Raw genomic sequence first — 17,630 nt, 5'->3', positions numbered from 1 at the left:
AGGTAGAAAGAACTCAACAATGTGTAACTTCCTTCTGAGGTGAACTCACTTCACATCCTAAGCCTTCAGTGAGACAGCTTTCAAATTCTTGGGTAATGTCAGAAGCTATATTTTCAGCCTGAGAGAGGCAACAAAATGGAACAGACTATCACCACTGGTTACATTCTCCCTATTTCTGTGGCCAAGAGAATAAGTTAGACAGAAATAAGTACAGTAGAACAACATGTATTCGAAACAATAGCTGTTTATTACAAAACCAAATGGCCAAATTAGCCTCTGATATTCTCTTAGAACCCCTTTTTACAAAGCATAGTGTCAAACCTAAGGAGTCACCCAGAGTTTGACTGAAAGAGAGCCATCTCCCTCTCATTCCCCTCAAATTTAAGGGAAATATGTTTTTGTTGATATTCTCTTTTTAAAAACTAGATAGAATGTTCCAAATTCAAATTCAGAGAGTCAGACACTTTGATCTCCAACCCAAGTAGCAAAACTCCAGTCCTTGAAGATATATCAACATGTCTTCTCACAGGAATCCAGAAAATGAGAGCAAGATTGGGGAACTTCTGTAATTCCTGCCTTTGGAAAACAGAGTGTTGTGGCAGACATATGCTTCCCTCTCAGCAACAATAAATCGGGGAGAAAGGACAGGCAAGCCACCCTCGTCATGGTCACTCACAGACATGGGTCCCAAGTAATCATACTTCTGCCTTACATACCCAAAACTTTCCTAGGAACAAAACATTTTATCTGAGAAATCAAGGAAGGAAATGAAAACCTTGGAATTCTAGCCTGGGCCTTGGAGTAAATCCCCAAAATAGAATCCCTGTGTCTATGGAACACAGAGGAACCCAATTGTTATCCTAATGGTGTGAGTAAAAAACACATCTGGGTACTATGGGTTTACCCATGCTCCTTCTGTTCTTTCTCAAACATTGAGAGGCTTACCTTGGGCCAGTGCCTTATTATACTCACTTGGAAAAGGTGAGAGGATGGGGGAGGTTGAGAAGAATATTCTGCTTTCAAATCAGATGCAACCATCAACTCTAAAGAGTTCTAAGTCTTACTAGCAGCTCAAAACTCACTGAAATCCATGGAAGGCTGGGAGAGCAGAAAAGAGAAGCAAAGTGTACTGATTTGGAATACTTTTAGGCTGTTCATTTATTTTCCAAGTCAGAAATTACTGCTCCGTACCTAATGAGACCCTATCCCCCAAGTCTTTCTGGTTGCCAGGGCTGTGTATATATATATAGTACAATGGCTTTAACGAAGGACAGGGAATACTTTCTTATTAGGCCCCATAGCAGGCAATATCCTTTTCTATGAACCCAGGGGCTAGATAATTCCCCACATACTGCTTCTTGCTTCCAAATAAGAGGCACAGTGGGTACCAATACTTGGCTCATAAGAAATCAGACTTCCCTGAGGCTGGGGGGAAAAGGGAAAGAGGTGGTGCCATCTCCATTCTCTTTCCCTTCAACAAATGCAATTAACTAAGCAACCCAGGCTCAGGGCACACATGCAGCGCTTCCTGCTGGGGGAAGTATGGAGAGTCGAAGCCACTCAGAGGGAGAGGTTATCAGGCACCAGATCTAATTAGCCAACCTGCCTCGATTTTGACATTGCTACATTTCCTCTATTAGAATTAATGACAGTCAGTCTGAACCACCAAGAGGCCCCTGCATGGCCCACAACCTCACCCCCCTCCCTCCCCTAGGCAGCACAGCCAGTCCCTAGGACCTCTTCCCTATCTCCATGGCAACCACCTCCCAATGATGTTCCAAAGAGCCCATGACCCCATCAGTCAGTGGAGTTGCCTGGGGAGAGGAGGAGAGGTGGCAATGGAGTGTGGCAGAGGCTCATGTTTAAACATGGAGGCATTAAACTGTGCCCAAGATTGAAGGGAGGCATATTGAGTAATGCTTGGAAAGTGCAGAATCTGACAGACTATACTAGAGACTGATTTGGTTTGGTACTAGCCCAGAGGCTGTCTTGTTCCCTATCACTGTGGGGAAATGGGGGGTGGGGAGAAGGAGGAGTAGACCAAATTTCTTGCTTTGGACCATCAAAGACAGAGACAAAGAAAACTGTAACAGGTCTCTGGGGGGAAAGTGCCTTCTGGATCATGATGGATAGAAGTATTCTGTACTCTTTGAAGATAGGAAGAGTTGGATGAAACAGTGCCAGAAAGATGAAGGCATCCAGGTTGAGTGAAAGCTATGTGAAAAATAATGTGAAGAAGCCAAGACAAGGAGAAATCAGCAGGTGATGGGAACATGGACCCAGCACTCCTTTTACTCTCCCATATACTTGGTTGGAGAATGTCCAAGGTATTTCTCTGGTTCAAATTTCAAATAAAGCTCTCTCTCTCCCACTTTCCTCGTCTATAACAATTGACAAGGAGATGAACTAAGAGTCCTCCCTCTCAGCTGTGAGAAGAGCATGACTTCTATCCATGCCTTCCATTTGCCAGACTTTCTGTAGCAGAAAGAGGACAGGAGAGGACAGATGGAAGTGATCTTCAGCCAAAAAGGGCTTTGAGAGGGGAGTGCAGCCAAGGATGGCAATCAGTATTTCTCACCAATCTGGCAATGCTTGATATTCTCAAAGGGCCAAGGATTGGGGCTAAAATGGCAGACAGCAAGCACACGAGCCCCCTCATTCCCTGGGCCCACAAGGTTCATGTCACAGTACCAGGCAAGAAATCAAGGACCAAGCTGCCACTGAAGACTTTCCAAATGGCAGTCCAATTCCAGTCAGGACTGATAGAAGTGCAACTAGGATGGGGAATGCCCTTGTCTTCTGGACTCTTATCTGGTTTGCAGAAACAAGGAAAACACAATTTAGACAATTCCCATCTTTTCTGCCTGGGCAAAGCCCAAAGTCAGGGCAGAGGTGCTAAATTATAGAGACTCTTTCTCTGGTCAGCAACCTTTTGAAGAACTGCCTGGGTCCCAGACTCAGGTCATACTCACATATCATCTTATCCCCCAGCAGAGAACAAAACCAAATAAAAATCCAGTGTAAAAAAAAATGAGAATAGGCGACTAACAATGAACTATTTTTGTTCCTAAACACTTACAACTTTCAGTTGTCTACTTGGGCTGTGTTTCACAGGTGTAAAGACAAATGCATCATATATGCTCCCCTGAAAATATACATAGGTATACACACATACTCACACACAAATATTCGAGTGCAAGCACCCACCCCTCCTCTTCTTTTGCCCTCGTTATTTGTTCCCATGAATGTTCACATATAGCGCAAATTCTAGGCAAATGGGGCTAAGAGGAGTTCTAATATACCTTAAATATATTAGAATTAAATAAATCTTAAATATCCCCAACTAAAAACTATTGATGGCAAAAGCTACTGGAGTTGAAGATGGAGCCTCTGACTCACAAGGCCTCTGGCTGAAATTATTCCAAGGGTTTCTCTCCTTGGGTGGGTTCCTCCTGGATGTACAAGAGTCTTCTAAGGATCTTCTAAAGAAGCTGCGTCCATAGCTGCCATCCCAGAAGAACTGGTTCTTTTTGATCATTCCTGCATGCAGTTCCTGGATCCTTTGGGGCTGGTTTCTCTGGTTCTAAAACTCCCATGTTTCCAACCACTTTAACCCTGCCATTGGACTCTGAGGGTCCTGAGCCAGAGGACCAACCATTCCATAAGACAGAGGATGGAAGAGGTAGAAGCTAAGGGAAAAGATTGAGGAAAAAGTGCATGAGAGTCAGAAAGGCAGACTGAGAATTATAAACATGACTCTTCTAAGGAGAAAACTAAAAATTTGCAATCTGGTTCCTAATGTCGAGCAGTCTTTAAACTTTCTTATCCCACAATTATCTCTATTCCCTTGTGACTACCACATATTTCTATATGTGTTATATAGACCACAGTATTCCCTAGATCAGTGATGGGCAACCTTTTGAGCTTAGTGTGTCAAAATTCATCAAAAAAATCAAGCATAATTCAGGTGGGTTTTTTTCGATAAAAAAATGTCCTTCGGGGGCAGCTGGGTAGCTCAGTGGATTGAGAGCCAGGCCTAGAGATGGGAGGTCCTGGGTTCAAATTTGGCCTCAGACACTTTCCAGCTGTGTGACCCTGGGCAAGTCACTTGACCCCCATTGCCTAGCCCTTACCGCTCTTCTGCCTATTGACTCCAAGACAGAAGGTAAGGGTTTAAAAAAAAATGTCCTTCTTGGCATGTGGCCCCATACTTCTCTGCATGTGGCTGCATGTGGCCGCATGTCATCGAAACTGGCTACATGTGTCACACACATGTAATAGGTTCGCCATCACAGCCCTAGGTACAAACTGAATTAATAAAAGAGAACTAACATAAACAAAGCCCAGAGAAGGGATTAAGAGGAAGCTGAAGGAAAAAAATCAAGAGTTAAACATATCAAATCAGAACATTTCTTAGAGAACAACCCTCATTCCCTAGCATCAGGGTTAGGGTTATATATACTCACCTATAGGCAATTCCCAGGATCAGAAAAGAGATCCCAAATATATGCATCCAGTTAATCAGAGAAAAAGATTGCAGATAGCAGGCACAGAACCTGAAGACTGTATCCCACAGGATCCCTAAAGAAGGAGGGGGAAAATCCAACCACTTACCATCAAGATTCAGCCCATGTAAGACCTAGAAGAGTTGATGCCTAAATTTCCTCACCTTTTCTCATATTAAAACCTAGTCTCTTTATCTTAAGTCAGAGGATCAAGAGATCCAATTCCATTCTTCCCCTCCTACTACCACACCCTTCCACCTCCCAATTCCTCCTCCCTATGATACTTCCACCCCACTTGGAAGTACCAGTTTTCTACTGCTATTCCCTCCCTGATGTCTCCTGGATCAGGCCAAAAGAAGTTCTTTCTGTCCTGCTAGGCTCTTCAATACACACCTGTCAACATGCTGGAGAAAAGCATGGCTGGAAAGTAGTGATGGAAGTAGAGCACCCGGCCCATCAGGAAGAAAGGCAAATAATGGAGCAGCCAACCCAGTAGGACCTGCCCTCCTCCATGCAGCAGCACCTGGCAGAGACCTTGGGACACAAGTACAACTCAAATAGGAAGCTCAGATTCAACTATTTTGCCTTGGGGCCAAGCCATATTAAGGAAGAATGAGTAAGCTGGGAGTCTAGGCAGAAACCACAGATCTTTAGAGCTACTGGTAGAGAACACTGAGGTTGTTGTCCTTGTTTATTTGGGGTTTCTATTTATTTGTTTTTGCTTTAGTTCATGGAGGTTAAGTCACAAAAAAGAGGGGGTTTTCCTAAAGTCATTTATCACTAATTATGGTGCAGATTTCTAATAGGGAAACAGTCAGATTTTTTCCTAAAAGATTCACAGTTCTATTAAGCCAGAGGCTGGAAATACTCTCATTCTCTCCTCTCTCCAGCTCCTAGAATGTCCATTACTTGAAATACACAATGAGAGAGCATGGCTCCCTGGAATGGGAAGCCAACCTGTAGTTGGGAAGAGAAAAAACCTGGTGAGGTGAAAGGAAGTCTATGCCTAGATGCCTGCCCTTGCTTTCTTCCACAAACTGAATGTCTCCAATGACAGGTGGCAGCACAACATTTGGAAAATACAAGCTGCCATAGCAACTCCTTTCTATCCCACCAGAGGGATGAAGCAGGGGATTGGAGCCAAGGGCATATGGAGATTGGGGGGAAGGCAGAACATGTGCCTGGCAGGTAAATCCTGGTTTTAGTAAACAGGTACTTACCCTTCTGCCAAATTACTAAAAGAAATGCTTGGAGAACCTCACCTTTCATTTCTGTGGTGAGTTGAATTCCCCTCTGTAGAGACACAGTAATGATGCTTCCCAGGAAAAGATAAAGGCCAAGGCTTACCAGATTCAACCACCAGATGACCTGTGTGGAAATATGAAAAGGATGGGATGAAAGAAAGGCAGAGCCACAGAAACAAATATCAAAGAGCAAAATTCATAGCAAAGCACTTACTGGATTTCCAAGCAAATAGACCCGAAAGTCAGTCTCATTAACTCCAGAGAAACGAAGGCCCTAGAAGGGGTAAAGACCAAAGTGTTTATGCAAGAATGTTGTGAAAAGGAGTTTTCAGAATTTTCCACACATCAGAGCGAGAGGAGCAGAACCAAGAGAAAATTGTACACAGAGACTGATACACTGTGGTGCAATTGAATGTAATGGACTTCTCCATTAGTGGTAATGCAGTGATCCTGAACAACTCGGAGGGATTTATGAGAAAGAAAACTATCCACATTCAGAGGAAACACTGTGGGAGTAGAAACACAGAAGAAAAACAGCTGCTTGAATACATGGGTCAAAGGGATGTGGTTGAAGATGTAGACTCTAAATGAACATCCTAGTGTAAACAACATAGAAATAGGTTCTGATCAAGGACACAAGTAATACCCAATGAAATTGTGCATTGGCTGTGGGAATGGTGGGTGGAGAGGAGGGAGGGAAATAATATGATTATTGTAACCAAGGAATAATGTTCTAAATTGACTAAATAAACTAATTCAAATGGGGAAAAAAAAAAGAATTTTCCACACATGATCTCAATCATCCTTCGAACTCTGCAGAAAACTCTGCTTTATAGACAGCAGATCCTGACTCAGGGTAACCAAATTCCACATTAACTCCTCTGAGTATGACAAGTTGTATAATTGAAAATCTGTTACCCTAAAAAAGAACTACATATCCCAAGAGCCCACTGACTTCCTGTCATTATGTACTTCCTATTGACAGAGGATAAAGGGAGTGGGTTTTGAGGCTCCCCCTGTCTGATGTAGAATCAGCAGTAATGGTGGTGAGTGGGAATTTTGAAAATGGCTAACCAGCCATTGGCATGTGGTTTTTATTTTTTATCCTCTTTATTCCTTGATTTCTAATGATCTTTAATAAACTTCCCAAACTATAATATTTTTATTATTAAGATAGAATTATAATTTTTACAAAGTGGGTAAGAGAAACTCAGCCCCTTGCCTCTCAGCCCTACCCAAGGCCATCTATTAGCTGTCCTCCCTAGATTTTCATGGATTTCCTCTAATTCCTTAAATTTCACATGGCTTCATCTTCTTACCTGATAGTTGATAGGCCAATGCCAAGGCTTGGAAGTGACTTCGTTTTCCTTGGGTTTGAGACCACTATTCCCCTGCAGGAAGGAAACAACAAAAAATGGGGATGAGGGCAGAGAAAGGTGGGACTGTTGGAGTAACAGCAGCACTAAGTCTCGTGAACAGTGTAGGTTGTTTGTCAGGGCTAAGAACCTGATCTCATCTGTCTATACAGAAAAGGATAAGTCTCTTTGCTCCTACAACAGGCTGATGACAATATTAAGATTAAAATTCTCTGGAAATTGTCTCTTAAAATTGTCTCTTAAAAATATTTATTAAATAAATTTTAAAAGTAGGTCAGAGAAAGAAAAGGCCTCTTGCCACACATGGCTGGCCAGACCCTTACCTAACCTCCACCAGTCTGGAGAGCCATTCCCAAGAACACCATCTTACTTTCTAAACCTAGCCAAACAGCCGTACTTCCTTTCCAGACTCAGGGCGCCAGAGAGCCACTAGTCCTCTGGCGTCCCCCCAGAGTGCCCAGGCATTCCCCTTATCTTAAATAATTTTTCGATAGATAAGCATCAGCCTTTGTCCTTAATTCAATCAAAGGGTGGGGTTCAGAGAAAGGGCTATTTTTGAACTCAACCTAAAACTTTCCCTTTAAAATCCAAGGCTGTTTTTAGGGTACCAAGAAAAAGAAAGGGGGTTCAGGATAGTGTTAAATTCTCACAACAATTTCCTAGTTATTACTTTCAAATAGACTATCCATTAATTACTTTCTATTCAGATTCTGTATACCCAAAGGAAATAGGAACTAAGAAAAACAGAGCATATTTCTCATGGGTTTGTGCCACATTTCTCTTTACTAAGGGAATTTTAGGCTAAAAGCATTGTGATGAGGAAATTAATGGTGTAAGGGAGAAATTACTTCATAGTTCTCCTGGGAGGCCAGCATCAATCAATTTCAAACACAGAGCAGGATGATGTTTACTTAGTTCTTGGCATCCCAATCATCTAGAAAGCCCAATATCTTTTAATTCAGAGGCCAAGAATGTTTAATAAGCATATCTTTGTAAAAAGAAATTGGCCCTTTGCTAGGAGTTACCATGGGCATCTACAATAAACAATGAGAGCTTTCCTTTAGCTAAAATGATCAATGCTAAATTCACCTTGGATTTCCAGGATAAACTGAGATGTTTTTGCTTAAGCTATTTCTAAGACTTTTCCATCAATAGGAGGGCATGTAAACAAGATTTGCCCACTAACTAGTCATTGAGAATGCAAAGAAGTTCAATGCTATTGACCAAAAGGGAACAGAATGAAATGAGAACAGCCAAGTCACTCAGAATATATTGGGGCTCCAACTAACTCCCCAGTACCTAGATCAGAGACAATCTTATGGGATTGTCCCAGGATCTGTTTTTTATTATCTCACAGGAGTGTGGAGTGGTTAGATTGTTCCTCCTGAGTCCAGAATGGTTGCCAGATTACCAAACCAACAACTTCCCCTTCACTGTGAGCACCCAAATGAGAATGATCCAGTATGGGCCCACTGGAGCCACTGATGGCAGAAGCTGATAACTTCTGATTGATCTAATACAGACCCCAAAACTTATAGGTTTCTGTCAGAGATGGATCAGGCCCATATATGCAGCAAGCTTAGTTGTTTTATAGGTATACGGGTCACTCTACTTCCTGCAAGAAACCTAGATTACTTTAATGAATTTAATTTAAATGACAAGAGAAAATCTCTATGCTGATCATAGTTATACATCTTTATAGGTTGCTTCTTCATACTTAAAGAGTTATGAGGTCTATAATGAACCTCAGGATCTAAGTTTGTCTCCAATAGCCTAGCTGTAGAGCCTTTACTTTACTACTGTGGGGAACAGCGTCTTTTTGGTGGTTCCTATTGTATGGATCATTCATTCCCTTTGGAATCTTTTTACTTCTTTTACTCTACCTCACGTAAATTTTATATGAAAAAAAAAATCACTTTTCTCCCTTATCTCTACCTCTAGGATAATGGCAAAAGAATGTAAAAAAAGTTTGTAGACTTAATCTTAAAACCTCTGCAACCAATCTGGAAGGAGGCACTGAATGGAAGATTCCTTGAGTAAGACTGATTACAGAACCCTGACACAGGGCTAGTATAAGCAAGGACTCTAACTAGAAGTGACCCAGGGATCTCACAAGGTCATCTTGGCCACCACTTAACACAGTAAGAGGCTGTTTTTTAAACTTGAGCCAAATCTACTTATAATGTTTATTGAGATTAAAAGTTGATCACAAAGTCCTTTCTGGTAAAATCCATCAGACAAAATGTCCAAGGAATCCTCCCCAAATAAATGAGTTTAGAAGCAATCTCTTATCTATGATGGGATGATAAAGAAAGGACCCTAAAAATAATAGTACTACCCTTACATACTTCTACAGTACAATTTACAAAGTACTTTCTATAAACATTAATTTGTTTTATTTAAACAATCCTCTGAAGTAGGTAGAGGGGGTATCATTAGCCGCATTTTATAGATGAGAAAACAGGCTCAGAGAGTTTAAGTAATACAGTAAGTGGCAGAATTAAGAATCAAACACAGGACTTCTGAATAAGTCCAGTGCTTTTTCTATATCACTAAGTTGCTTCCAAAGCTCAAGAAGGATTCTTTTGAAGTTATTCTTAAAGGGGAAGTAGATGTCTCTACCATGCTCCCTGATAAATAACCCAAATGTATGTACTCTCCAGATTCTTGGATCAGTTCCATGGGATGTCACCTAAATGAAAATTGGGTCACCTTACCCGGATCATAACCATGTGGGACTCCAGTAGGATCTCAGTAAAACTGGGCTTCAGGACATCCAAGCTGATATTTGGCACTGAACAGAGAGCAAAGGGAAGAAAAAAGACACATAAGACTGTTTTCTCTTGGCACATTCAGACTATTTACTGCAAATGCATTTCTATCAAGAAGGTCTGGTCACAACTTTCTTGAGATATTTATTACCTGGGGTTAAAGTTAATTATAAAAAGCAGAGATGAGGATTCCAAAGCCTAACAACTAAATACCAACAAATATTTAGTCTCATTATTTGCACATTTCCCAATCTGAAATTTGGCAAAAGACTATTTTCCTTCATTAATTCATTCAGTATTTAATAAACACTTTGTAGAAAGCACTCTTCTAGGCCTTCGGGAAATACAAAGAAAATGGATGCGATTCACTAGGATGAAGTCTGGGACCTCAAAAACTTTGCCATCTATTTTTAAAAAAATGGAAATAACAGAGAAAAAATGAAACTAAATGTTATTTATTTCAGTGATCAAGCTTGGTCCCAAAGAAGAGTTAACAAGGCATAGTAGATAAGGTATTAGAAGTGGAGTTAGGAATACCTAGGTTCAAGTACTGCTTTACTTACTAGCTAAGTGACCCTAGGTGAATTATTTAGCCCTCTGAGAATATTTTCTCATTTGTGAATATCACATAAGACTTAGTTGATGTGTAAGTGGATTTGCTGAACTGCATTTTTTCCTCTCCTTATTACTTGCTGCAAGAGATGGCTTATTGAGTAAGAGAAAAGTACTTTAAATGAAAGCAATGTGGTCACAAAAGATATCAAAAACAATTTTAACTTTAAAAAAGGGGTGGGGCATCTGGGCAACTCAGTGGATTGAGAACCAGGCCTAGAGATGGGAGATCCTAGGTTCAAATCTGGCCTCAGACACTTCCCAGCTGTGTGACCCTGGGCAAGTCACTTAACCCCCATTGCCTAGCCCTTACCACTCTTCTGCCTTGGAACCAATACACAATATTGATTCCCAGATGGAAGGTAAGGGTTAAAAAAAAAAAGGCAGGGACCATATAGGTGTCTCAGTGGATAGAGAGCCAAGCCTGGAGATGGGAGGTCCTGGGTTCAAATCTAGCCTCAGACACTTCCTAGCTGTGTGACCCAGTAAATCATTTAATTTCCATTGCCTAGCCCTTGCCTTGGGACAAATACATAGTATTAATTTAAAGATGAAAGATAAGGGTTAAAAAAAAAAGCAAACAAGAACATAGGTAGATTCAAGACAACGTTACATATTGGCAACTGAACAATATTAAAATATATATGCTAATGAAATTCAAAGCAAGAGAAACAATGATCTGGGATAGGGGTAGACAGAGAAGACTTCATGAGAGAAGTTGAATTGAGTAGGGTCTCAAAAAAAAAAAGGATAAGATGTGGAAAAAGAGAGGAGTCCAGGAGTAGGAAGAACACCATGAACAAAAGCAGGGAGAAAAGGGACAGTGGGTTCATGTCAAGAAGCAGAGATAGAAGAATTGATGGCAGGTTTAGAACTCAGTAGGGAACCTGAGCAGAGTAGTGACAGGGCGAACATAAACTGAAAACTTAAAAAAAGTCCTGATCCAACATTGAGGTCGTAAACCCTAATTGTCGATATGGGCTCTTAAATAGGATTGCGCTGTTATCCCTGGGGTAACTTGTTCCGTTGATCAAGTTTTGGGTCAATTACTGGCTTAGGTTGCACTTAGATGTGTTGGTCTTAGTTATGTCATTCGGAGGGTTGCTTGTGCTCCGAGGTCACCCCAACCAAAAATTCAGCTTAAAAAGTTTTGTAAGATTAATCCCTTAGGGTATAATATAAATTAATTTAAGTTGTAATTTTAAGCTCCACAGGGTCTTCTCGTCTTATATAGTTATACCCGCCTCTGCACGGGTAGGTCAATTTCATTGATTGAGAAAAAGAGACAGTTAAACCCTCGTTTTGCCATTCATACAAGTCTCTATTTAGGAGACAAGTGATTATGCTACCTTTGCACGGTCAGGATACCGCGGCCGTTAAAATTAATTCACTGGGCAGGCAGTGCCTCTAATACTTGAAATGCTAGAGGTGATGTTTTTGGTAAACAGGCGGGGTTTTGGTTTGCCGAGTTCCTTTTATTCTTTTTAATCTGTCCTTTAGTAGTGCATGCCTGTGTTGGGTTAACAATTATTGGGGTAATTCACTGGTTGTTAATTAAAGATATTGTATTTGTTAGGTGTTAGTGGGTAATCCGTTGGCTAACTTAGGCTTATGCAAGGAGAATTAGTTCTTATTACTGATTTTAGCATTATGTCTTCTATAGTTTAATAGAATCATCCAATATTGTTATAGGGGTTTTGATAATTTTACAGTATTAAATAAAATTCTATGTTTGAGCTTTAACGCTTTCTTAATTGGTGGCTGCTTTTAGGCCTACGATGGGATTAAAATAAGTCATTACCCTCTTATGAAGTTTGTCCACTTTATCAAATGAGATGTCCCCCATTTGATTAACTATTAAGTCTAAGATATGCTTTGATATTATATGCTTTGTGTTAAACTTAAGGTTGAACTAAAATTCGTATTTTGGATAACCAGCTATCATTAAGTTCGATAGGTTTTTCACTTCTACTATAAAATCTTCTCACTATTTTGCCACATAGAGGAGTAAGTTCATAAATAACTGTTCTATAGTAGCTCACTTAATTTCGGGGTTCTAGGCTTAAATTCTTTTTGCCTATGTTGACTGGCTAAATCATTATGCAAAAGGTACAAGGTTTAATCTTTGCTTTTTTATGCTATCAATCTATCTTTCATTTTTCCCTTACGGTACTATTGTTATTGCTTCATTATGTTTCTGTTCTATCTCCTATACTAGGGTAATTAAAATGTTTTAAATATAAGTGTATAAATAGTTTGTTTGAAGATTGTTAGAGCTATAATTAGCTCAAAATGGTCAGAATTAACTGAAATCTTTTAGGTGTAAGCTAAATGCTTTAGTAGTTAAGCCACATTTTGATATTCCAAGTGCACTTTCCAGTACACTTACCGTGTTACGACTTTTCTCCTCTTTACTTAGATAGATTATTAAGTATTTTTGTAGGTTGGGTTGAGGAGGGTGACGGGCGGTGTGTGAGCGCCCTATTGCCTAATTCAATTAAGCACTCTATTCTTAATTTACTACTAAATCCTCCTTCAGGCACATTAAATTTCATAGTGTGATTCGTGTAATCTAAGCTAGATAATGTAGCCCATTTCTTTCCCTATCATATGCTACACCTTGACCTAACGTTTTTATGAAAAAATAATTTTGCTTACTTTGTATCTTTTTTAAGGTGGGCTGACGATGGCGGTATATAGGCTGTATTGGCAAGATGGGGTTGGGTGTATCGGGGTTTATCGATTATAGAACAGGCTCCTCTAGGTGGGTTTAGGGCACCGCCAAGTCCTTTGAGTTTTAAGCAGTAGCTAGTAGTTCTCTGGCGAGTAGTTTTGTTATCTAACTACTTTGGTTTATGACTAAGCATAGTGGGGTATCTAATCCCAGTTTGTACCTTAGTTTTCGTGTATCAGCTTTATTAAAGTTATTTTAATAGTTTATCTTAGTATTAACTGGAGTGTGTTACAACTTAGTTAAGTATTAACTTTATTATTAGTATTTTGTTTGAACACGCTTTACGCCGGAGGCTTGTTAATTTGGGTTAATCGTATGACCGCGGTGGCTGGCACGAAATTTACCAACCCTTAGATAATTATGATTTAGTCAAACTTTCGTTTATAGCTTAATTTAAGAAAATCAGTCTGGATGTGTTATGCTGAATGGCTGGAAGAAAAGAGACTGGAGGCGAGATAACCATAAAGGAAGCTACTACCATAAACCAGTTATGAGCTGATGTGGGTCTGAATCAAGATAATGATTTGGGAAAGCTTTAAGAAAGAGTCAACCAGCCACAAGGACTGGATGATATAGTTGTGGAAGAAAGTGAAGTAAATAGACAGAGGAACAAAGACCACTTCAGAAGATACAGGCTTAGGAGTATCTGATGGGGCTGTTAACAAGTTCTGAATTTGAGATAGCAGTGGGACATTCCAGTAGAAATATGTAAGCAGACTGGGGGTAATCAGGTGTGGAGAGTTGAGGCTTGGGAATGAATTTTAAGAGTAACAAGAGGGTCAGGCCTTTGGCCTTCACAGAAATTTAGCCATAAGGAAGAGAAACCAGTTAAGAAGACAGGGGCAGAATGTCAGAGAAGCAGGATAAACAAGTATAGGATTCCAGAAGCTCAGAAGAAAGTTTCAGGGAGGTGACCCAATAGTATAAAATGTAGCCAAAAAAAAAGGTCACAAATGATGAGAAAAGATCATGGTGGCTTCAGCGAGAATATTTCAGCGTCATAATGGAGATGAAACCAAACTGCATAGGATTTAAAAGGATATAAGTGCGGAAGAAAAGGAGTCATTGGTATGGTCTTTGTGTCTAAAAAAACTGAACTGAGAGGAAAAAAAGAGCAATAAGATGGTATGCGAAATAAAGAAAAGGGTCCAGTCAAAGTTTGTGATTTTTTTTTCTTTTCCAGTTAAAGGGGGAGACAAGCATGTCATAGTCTCACCAGAGATGGATCTTACTCACATTTTGGATTGATGTGGTCCTCTACATTCCAGACAGAATTTGGGGTCTCCTTCAGATACGGAGTGCAGGTCACTTCCAGCTGCTCCCAGCCCCTGTGAAAGGTGTTCAGATATGTTTCTTAGAACACTGAGACCTGACCAAATTGGGAAACTCTTCTGTATCTACCATCTTTTATCCTTTAATCTGGGGATAATTCTCCTAATCTCCAAAAATTATATTCAACAACTATCCTGTGAGTCCCACATTACCATTTCAGAGAGGATGTGATGCCAAGTCAGAAGATCCATGAGCTTTTAGACCTGCCAGGCCACACTATTCATTAAGACAGCAATATCTGGCCAATGAACTTTGCACTCCTTACTTATCTGACCCCAGCTTTTTACTTCCATCCGTCATTGAAGGAAATAATATAGAGTTGAGCACTGGACTGGGAGCAAACAAGTAAAAGTACTCTCCATACAATAAGGTAAGGAAATAAAAAATAAATATTAGATGAGAAAATCCAAGACCTCATTGACTTACCATTTCGGTAATGTCTTCCCAGAGGAGCCCAAGACACAGCCTGTGGCCAGATGAATGAATCGAATTTGACTCCTCAGGACCTTGATCCGGTTCTCAGATTTCCTATTCATCACCTCAATCCTCCAGAAATCATTTGAATCCCCTGTCCCATTCTGCCACATAAATCAAGGGAAAAGCTCACATGAAGGTAAAGGACTTTAAAGAGACAAATGACCAAAAGGGATGACATAAACAGAAACCTCTCAATCATCAATAACTATGCTATTAAGACAAAGGGTGAAGTAAATTGGCATTAGTCTTTTAAAAGTTGGGGTTGGAGTGTAGTTTCATCCATTCAATATATAGTATGTATTACAAACAAACAATATAATTTATTCCTTTGAACCTAGGAATCTAATTTCCTCATTTCACAGAACTATAGTCTAGACTCTAGACACTTGATGTTATCCTCAAGCCACCAACCTCGATGCTATGCCCTGAGCCAGCAGGAACTGATTTGGGTCATTTAAATCCATTATCTTAGCCATCTGGTTGCTCACTGCTTTGAGCCAGGAAGAATACAGAAAAAAAAAAGGGCTTGGCCTGTATACTGCTATTTAGGAATTAAGATTTGCCTAGTTCTGCTCAGGGGAAGCCCAAAAGATTAAGAGAAAACTATACAATTCTCATTCGTTGGTGACTTCAAATTAAAATGAGTGATTTTTTCATTGGTAAGAGAAAATAGGGACTGGGAAAGACACTTGGCTAGGCACAAGAAACCAGGATCCTTTTGAGATCTCTGAAGCCTTGGCAGTGATTAACAGTCACATTGACCTTCAAGGTAATCCCAAAAGATTTAGATAGTTCTTCACTTTAAAGGTGATCAAAAAGGTCAGTGAATGTGTATTGGGAGATAACAAGAGGACTATCGACATATGTACTTATATTCAACTATATCTGTACTTATAAATAGGACATCTGGGGGCCTTCTTTCACTTTGGACCCTTGGCTTATAAGTCAAATTTGATTCATTATGGCTGATGAAATCCAATTAATATCTTTTGACATTTATTAAACTTCAGTACCAAATGGAACATATAAATATTATGATAGGGTTGGGATGGGGACAGATAGGTTTTTACAGACTGCCTTTCCCACAGTAAGCAAAGCCAAAAATCTTCCAAATGTTAAATGAGTCTTAACTCAGTCCCCAAAGCCTTGGGGACATTCTGAGGTTCTGAGGATGACATGTCCTGCCAAAATGGCAATAAGCCAGTCTCTACTGCTTTTTACAACCTGCTCATCACTTTGGCTGTTTACTTACTACGCCATAGCCGGTGACCTGATAGTGCTTCCGTGTCATTGGGGCCTCATGCTGATGACTGTGTAGGTTTCGAGAAGTCCTAGAATTCAAAAGAAAGGAGTGTTTGCATCATGTAAAGGAAGACAGGCAATAAATATGATGGAGTTAGAAAACACCAAGAAAAGAAGTCAAAATACTATGGCTCAAGGGGGCAGTTAGGTGGCTCTGTAGGCTTAGAAACTGAGAGGTCTTGGGTTCAAGTCTGACCTCAGATACTTCTTAATTGTGTGACCCTGGGCAAGTCATTTAACCACCATTGCCTAGCCTTTATACTTCTTGCCTTGGAACTGAAACTTAGTATCAATTCTAAGATAGAAGGTATTTAAAAAAATAAGAAAATACTATCTATGGCTCTGATCCCAAACTTGCCATACAAGCTGTATAACCTTGAGCTTTACCCTCTGGATTATAGTTTCCTTATCTCTGAAGAGAAGGGTCTGGATTAGATGACATCTAATATCCTCCCACCTCTAGAATTTTGTGACTTGAAGACAAATGCAATTTCTCTCCTCAACTGTGCCACAGTACCAAGTAGGTCTCAAGAAATGACAGCTCAGAAAGGGCCATCAGGAAAGGCTAGAATATGAACTACTAAATCCAATATATCACTCAACTAACATCCAAATAAGAACAAAAGAACCCAAATTATTTGGCAGCCTGGGCCAAATGGTAAAAAGTACTAAAGCAACTATAGTATAGTGGAAAGTGATGGGCTTGGCACCAGAAAGACTGTAGGTTTAAATCTGGTCTCTGGAAATTATATATATAACCAATGACAAAGCATTTTGTCTCTCTGAGATTTCCTGTAAAATGGGGAAAGCAATACCTGTTCTCAGGTACTTTCTAGAGTTGTGAGATTCAAATGAGAGAAGGGATATAACAAAGTACTCTTTGTCTTATTCATTCATTCATTCATTGTTCTTAATATTACATATTCTTCTTATATTGTTATAATAATTATTCTTATTATTCATCTTATTCCTATAAGAATCTTCTGGGAGGACACAGACAAGAGTTGCTCAAAACACGCAGATACAGACGGGTTGTGATCCATACACCTGGGAGAACAGCTATACTAATAGGGTCATTTTGAACATCTATTTTGAGAAATGACAGCTCATTTTGAGATATTCAGAGAAAGGGTATGGGGCCCTGTTAGAAGTACTACCAGGTCCACTAAAAAGGTGCATTAAATGGTCCTCTTAAAGTTATCTTATCTGACCACAAGAGAGTGTTTTAGAAGAGGAGATGAAACTCTTTTAAAAAACAAAAAAACAAAAAACTGTTA

General features: G+C 39.9%; 1 protein-coding gene across 3 annotated transcripts in view; it reads right to left on the bottom strand.

Moving 5' to 3' along the window:
- Nucleotides 1-226: 226 nt before the first annotated feature.
- POMT2 (protein O-mannosyltransferase 2) overlaps nt 227-17,630 on the bottom strand; it is a 43,492-nt gene continuing 26,088 nt past the window's right edge. For 2 of the 3 annotated variants that reach the window (XM_056810615.1, XM_056810616.1), the window contains 7 exons: nt 16,304-16,382; nt 15,001-15,152; nt 14,479-14,570; nt 9,843-9,919; nt 7,069-7,140; nt 5,964-6,023; nt 4,900-5,873 (listed from right to left, as the gene is read on the bottom strand). In XM_056810615.1, coding sequence (XP_056666593.1) covers nt 5,376-5,873; nt 5,964-6,023; nt 7,069-7,140; nt 9,843-9,919; nt 14,479-14,570; nt 15,001-15,152; nt 16,304-16,382 — 1,030 coding nt within the window. In that variant the 3' untranslated portion in view covers nt 4,900-5,375. Of the gene's footprint in view, nt 3,690-4,466; nt 4,582-4,898; nt 5,874-5,963; nt 6,024-7,068; nt 7,141-9,842; nt 9,920-14,478; nt 14,571-15,000; nt 15,153-16,303; nt 16,383-17,630 lie in introns of those variants that run through there. The other variant, XM_001374083.5, reaches the window with a different exon arrangement.

Source organism: Monodelphis domestica, chromosome 1 (genome assembly GCF_027887165.1).
Source record: "Monodelphis domestica isolate mMonDom1 chromosome 1, mMonDom1.pri, whole genome shotgun sequence".
Lineage (NCBI taxonomy): Eukaryota > Metazoa > Chordata > Mammalia > Didelphimorphia > Didelphidae > Monodelphis > Monodelphis domestica.
The sequence above is the reverse complement of the archived record's forward strand: the minus strand, read 5'-3'. Positions and strand labels throughout refer to the sequence as shown.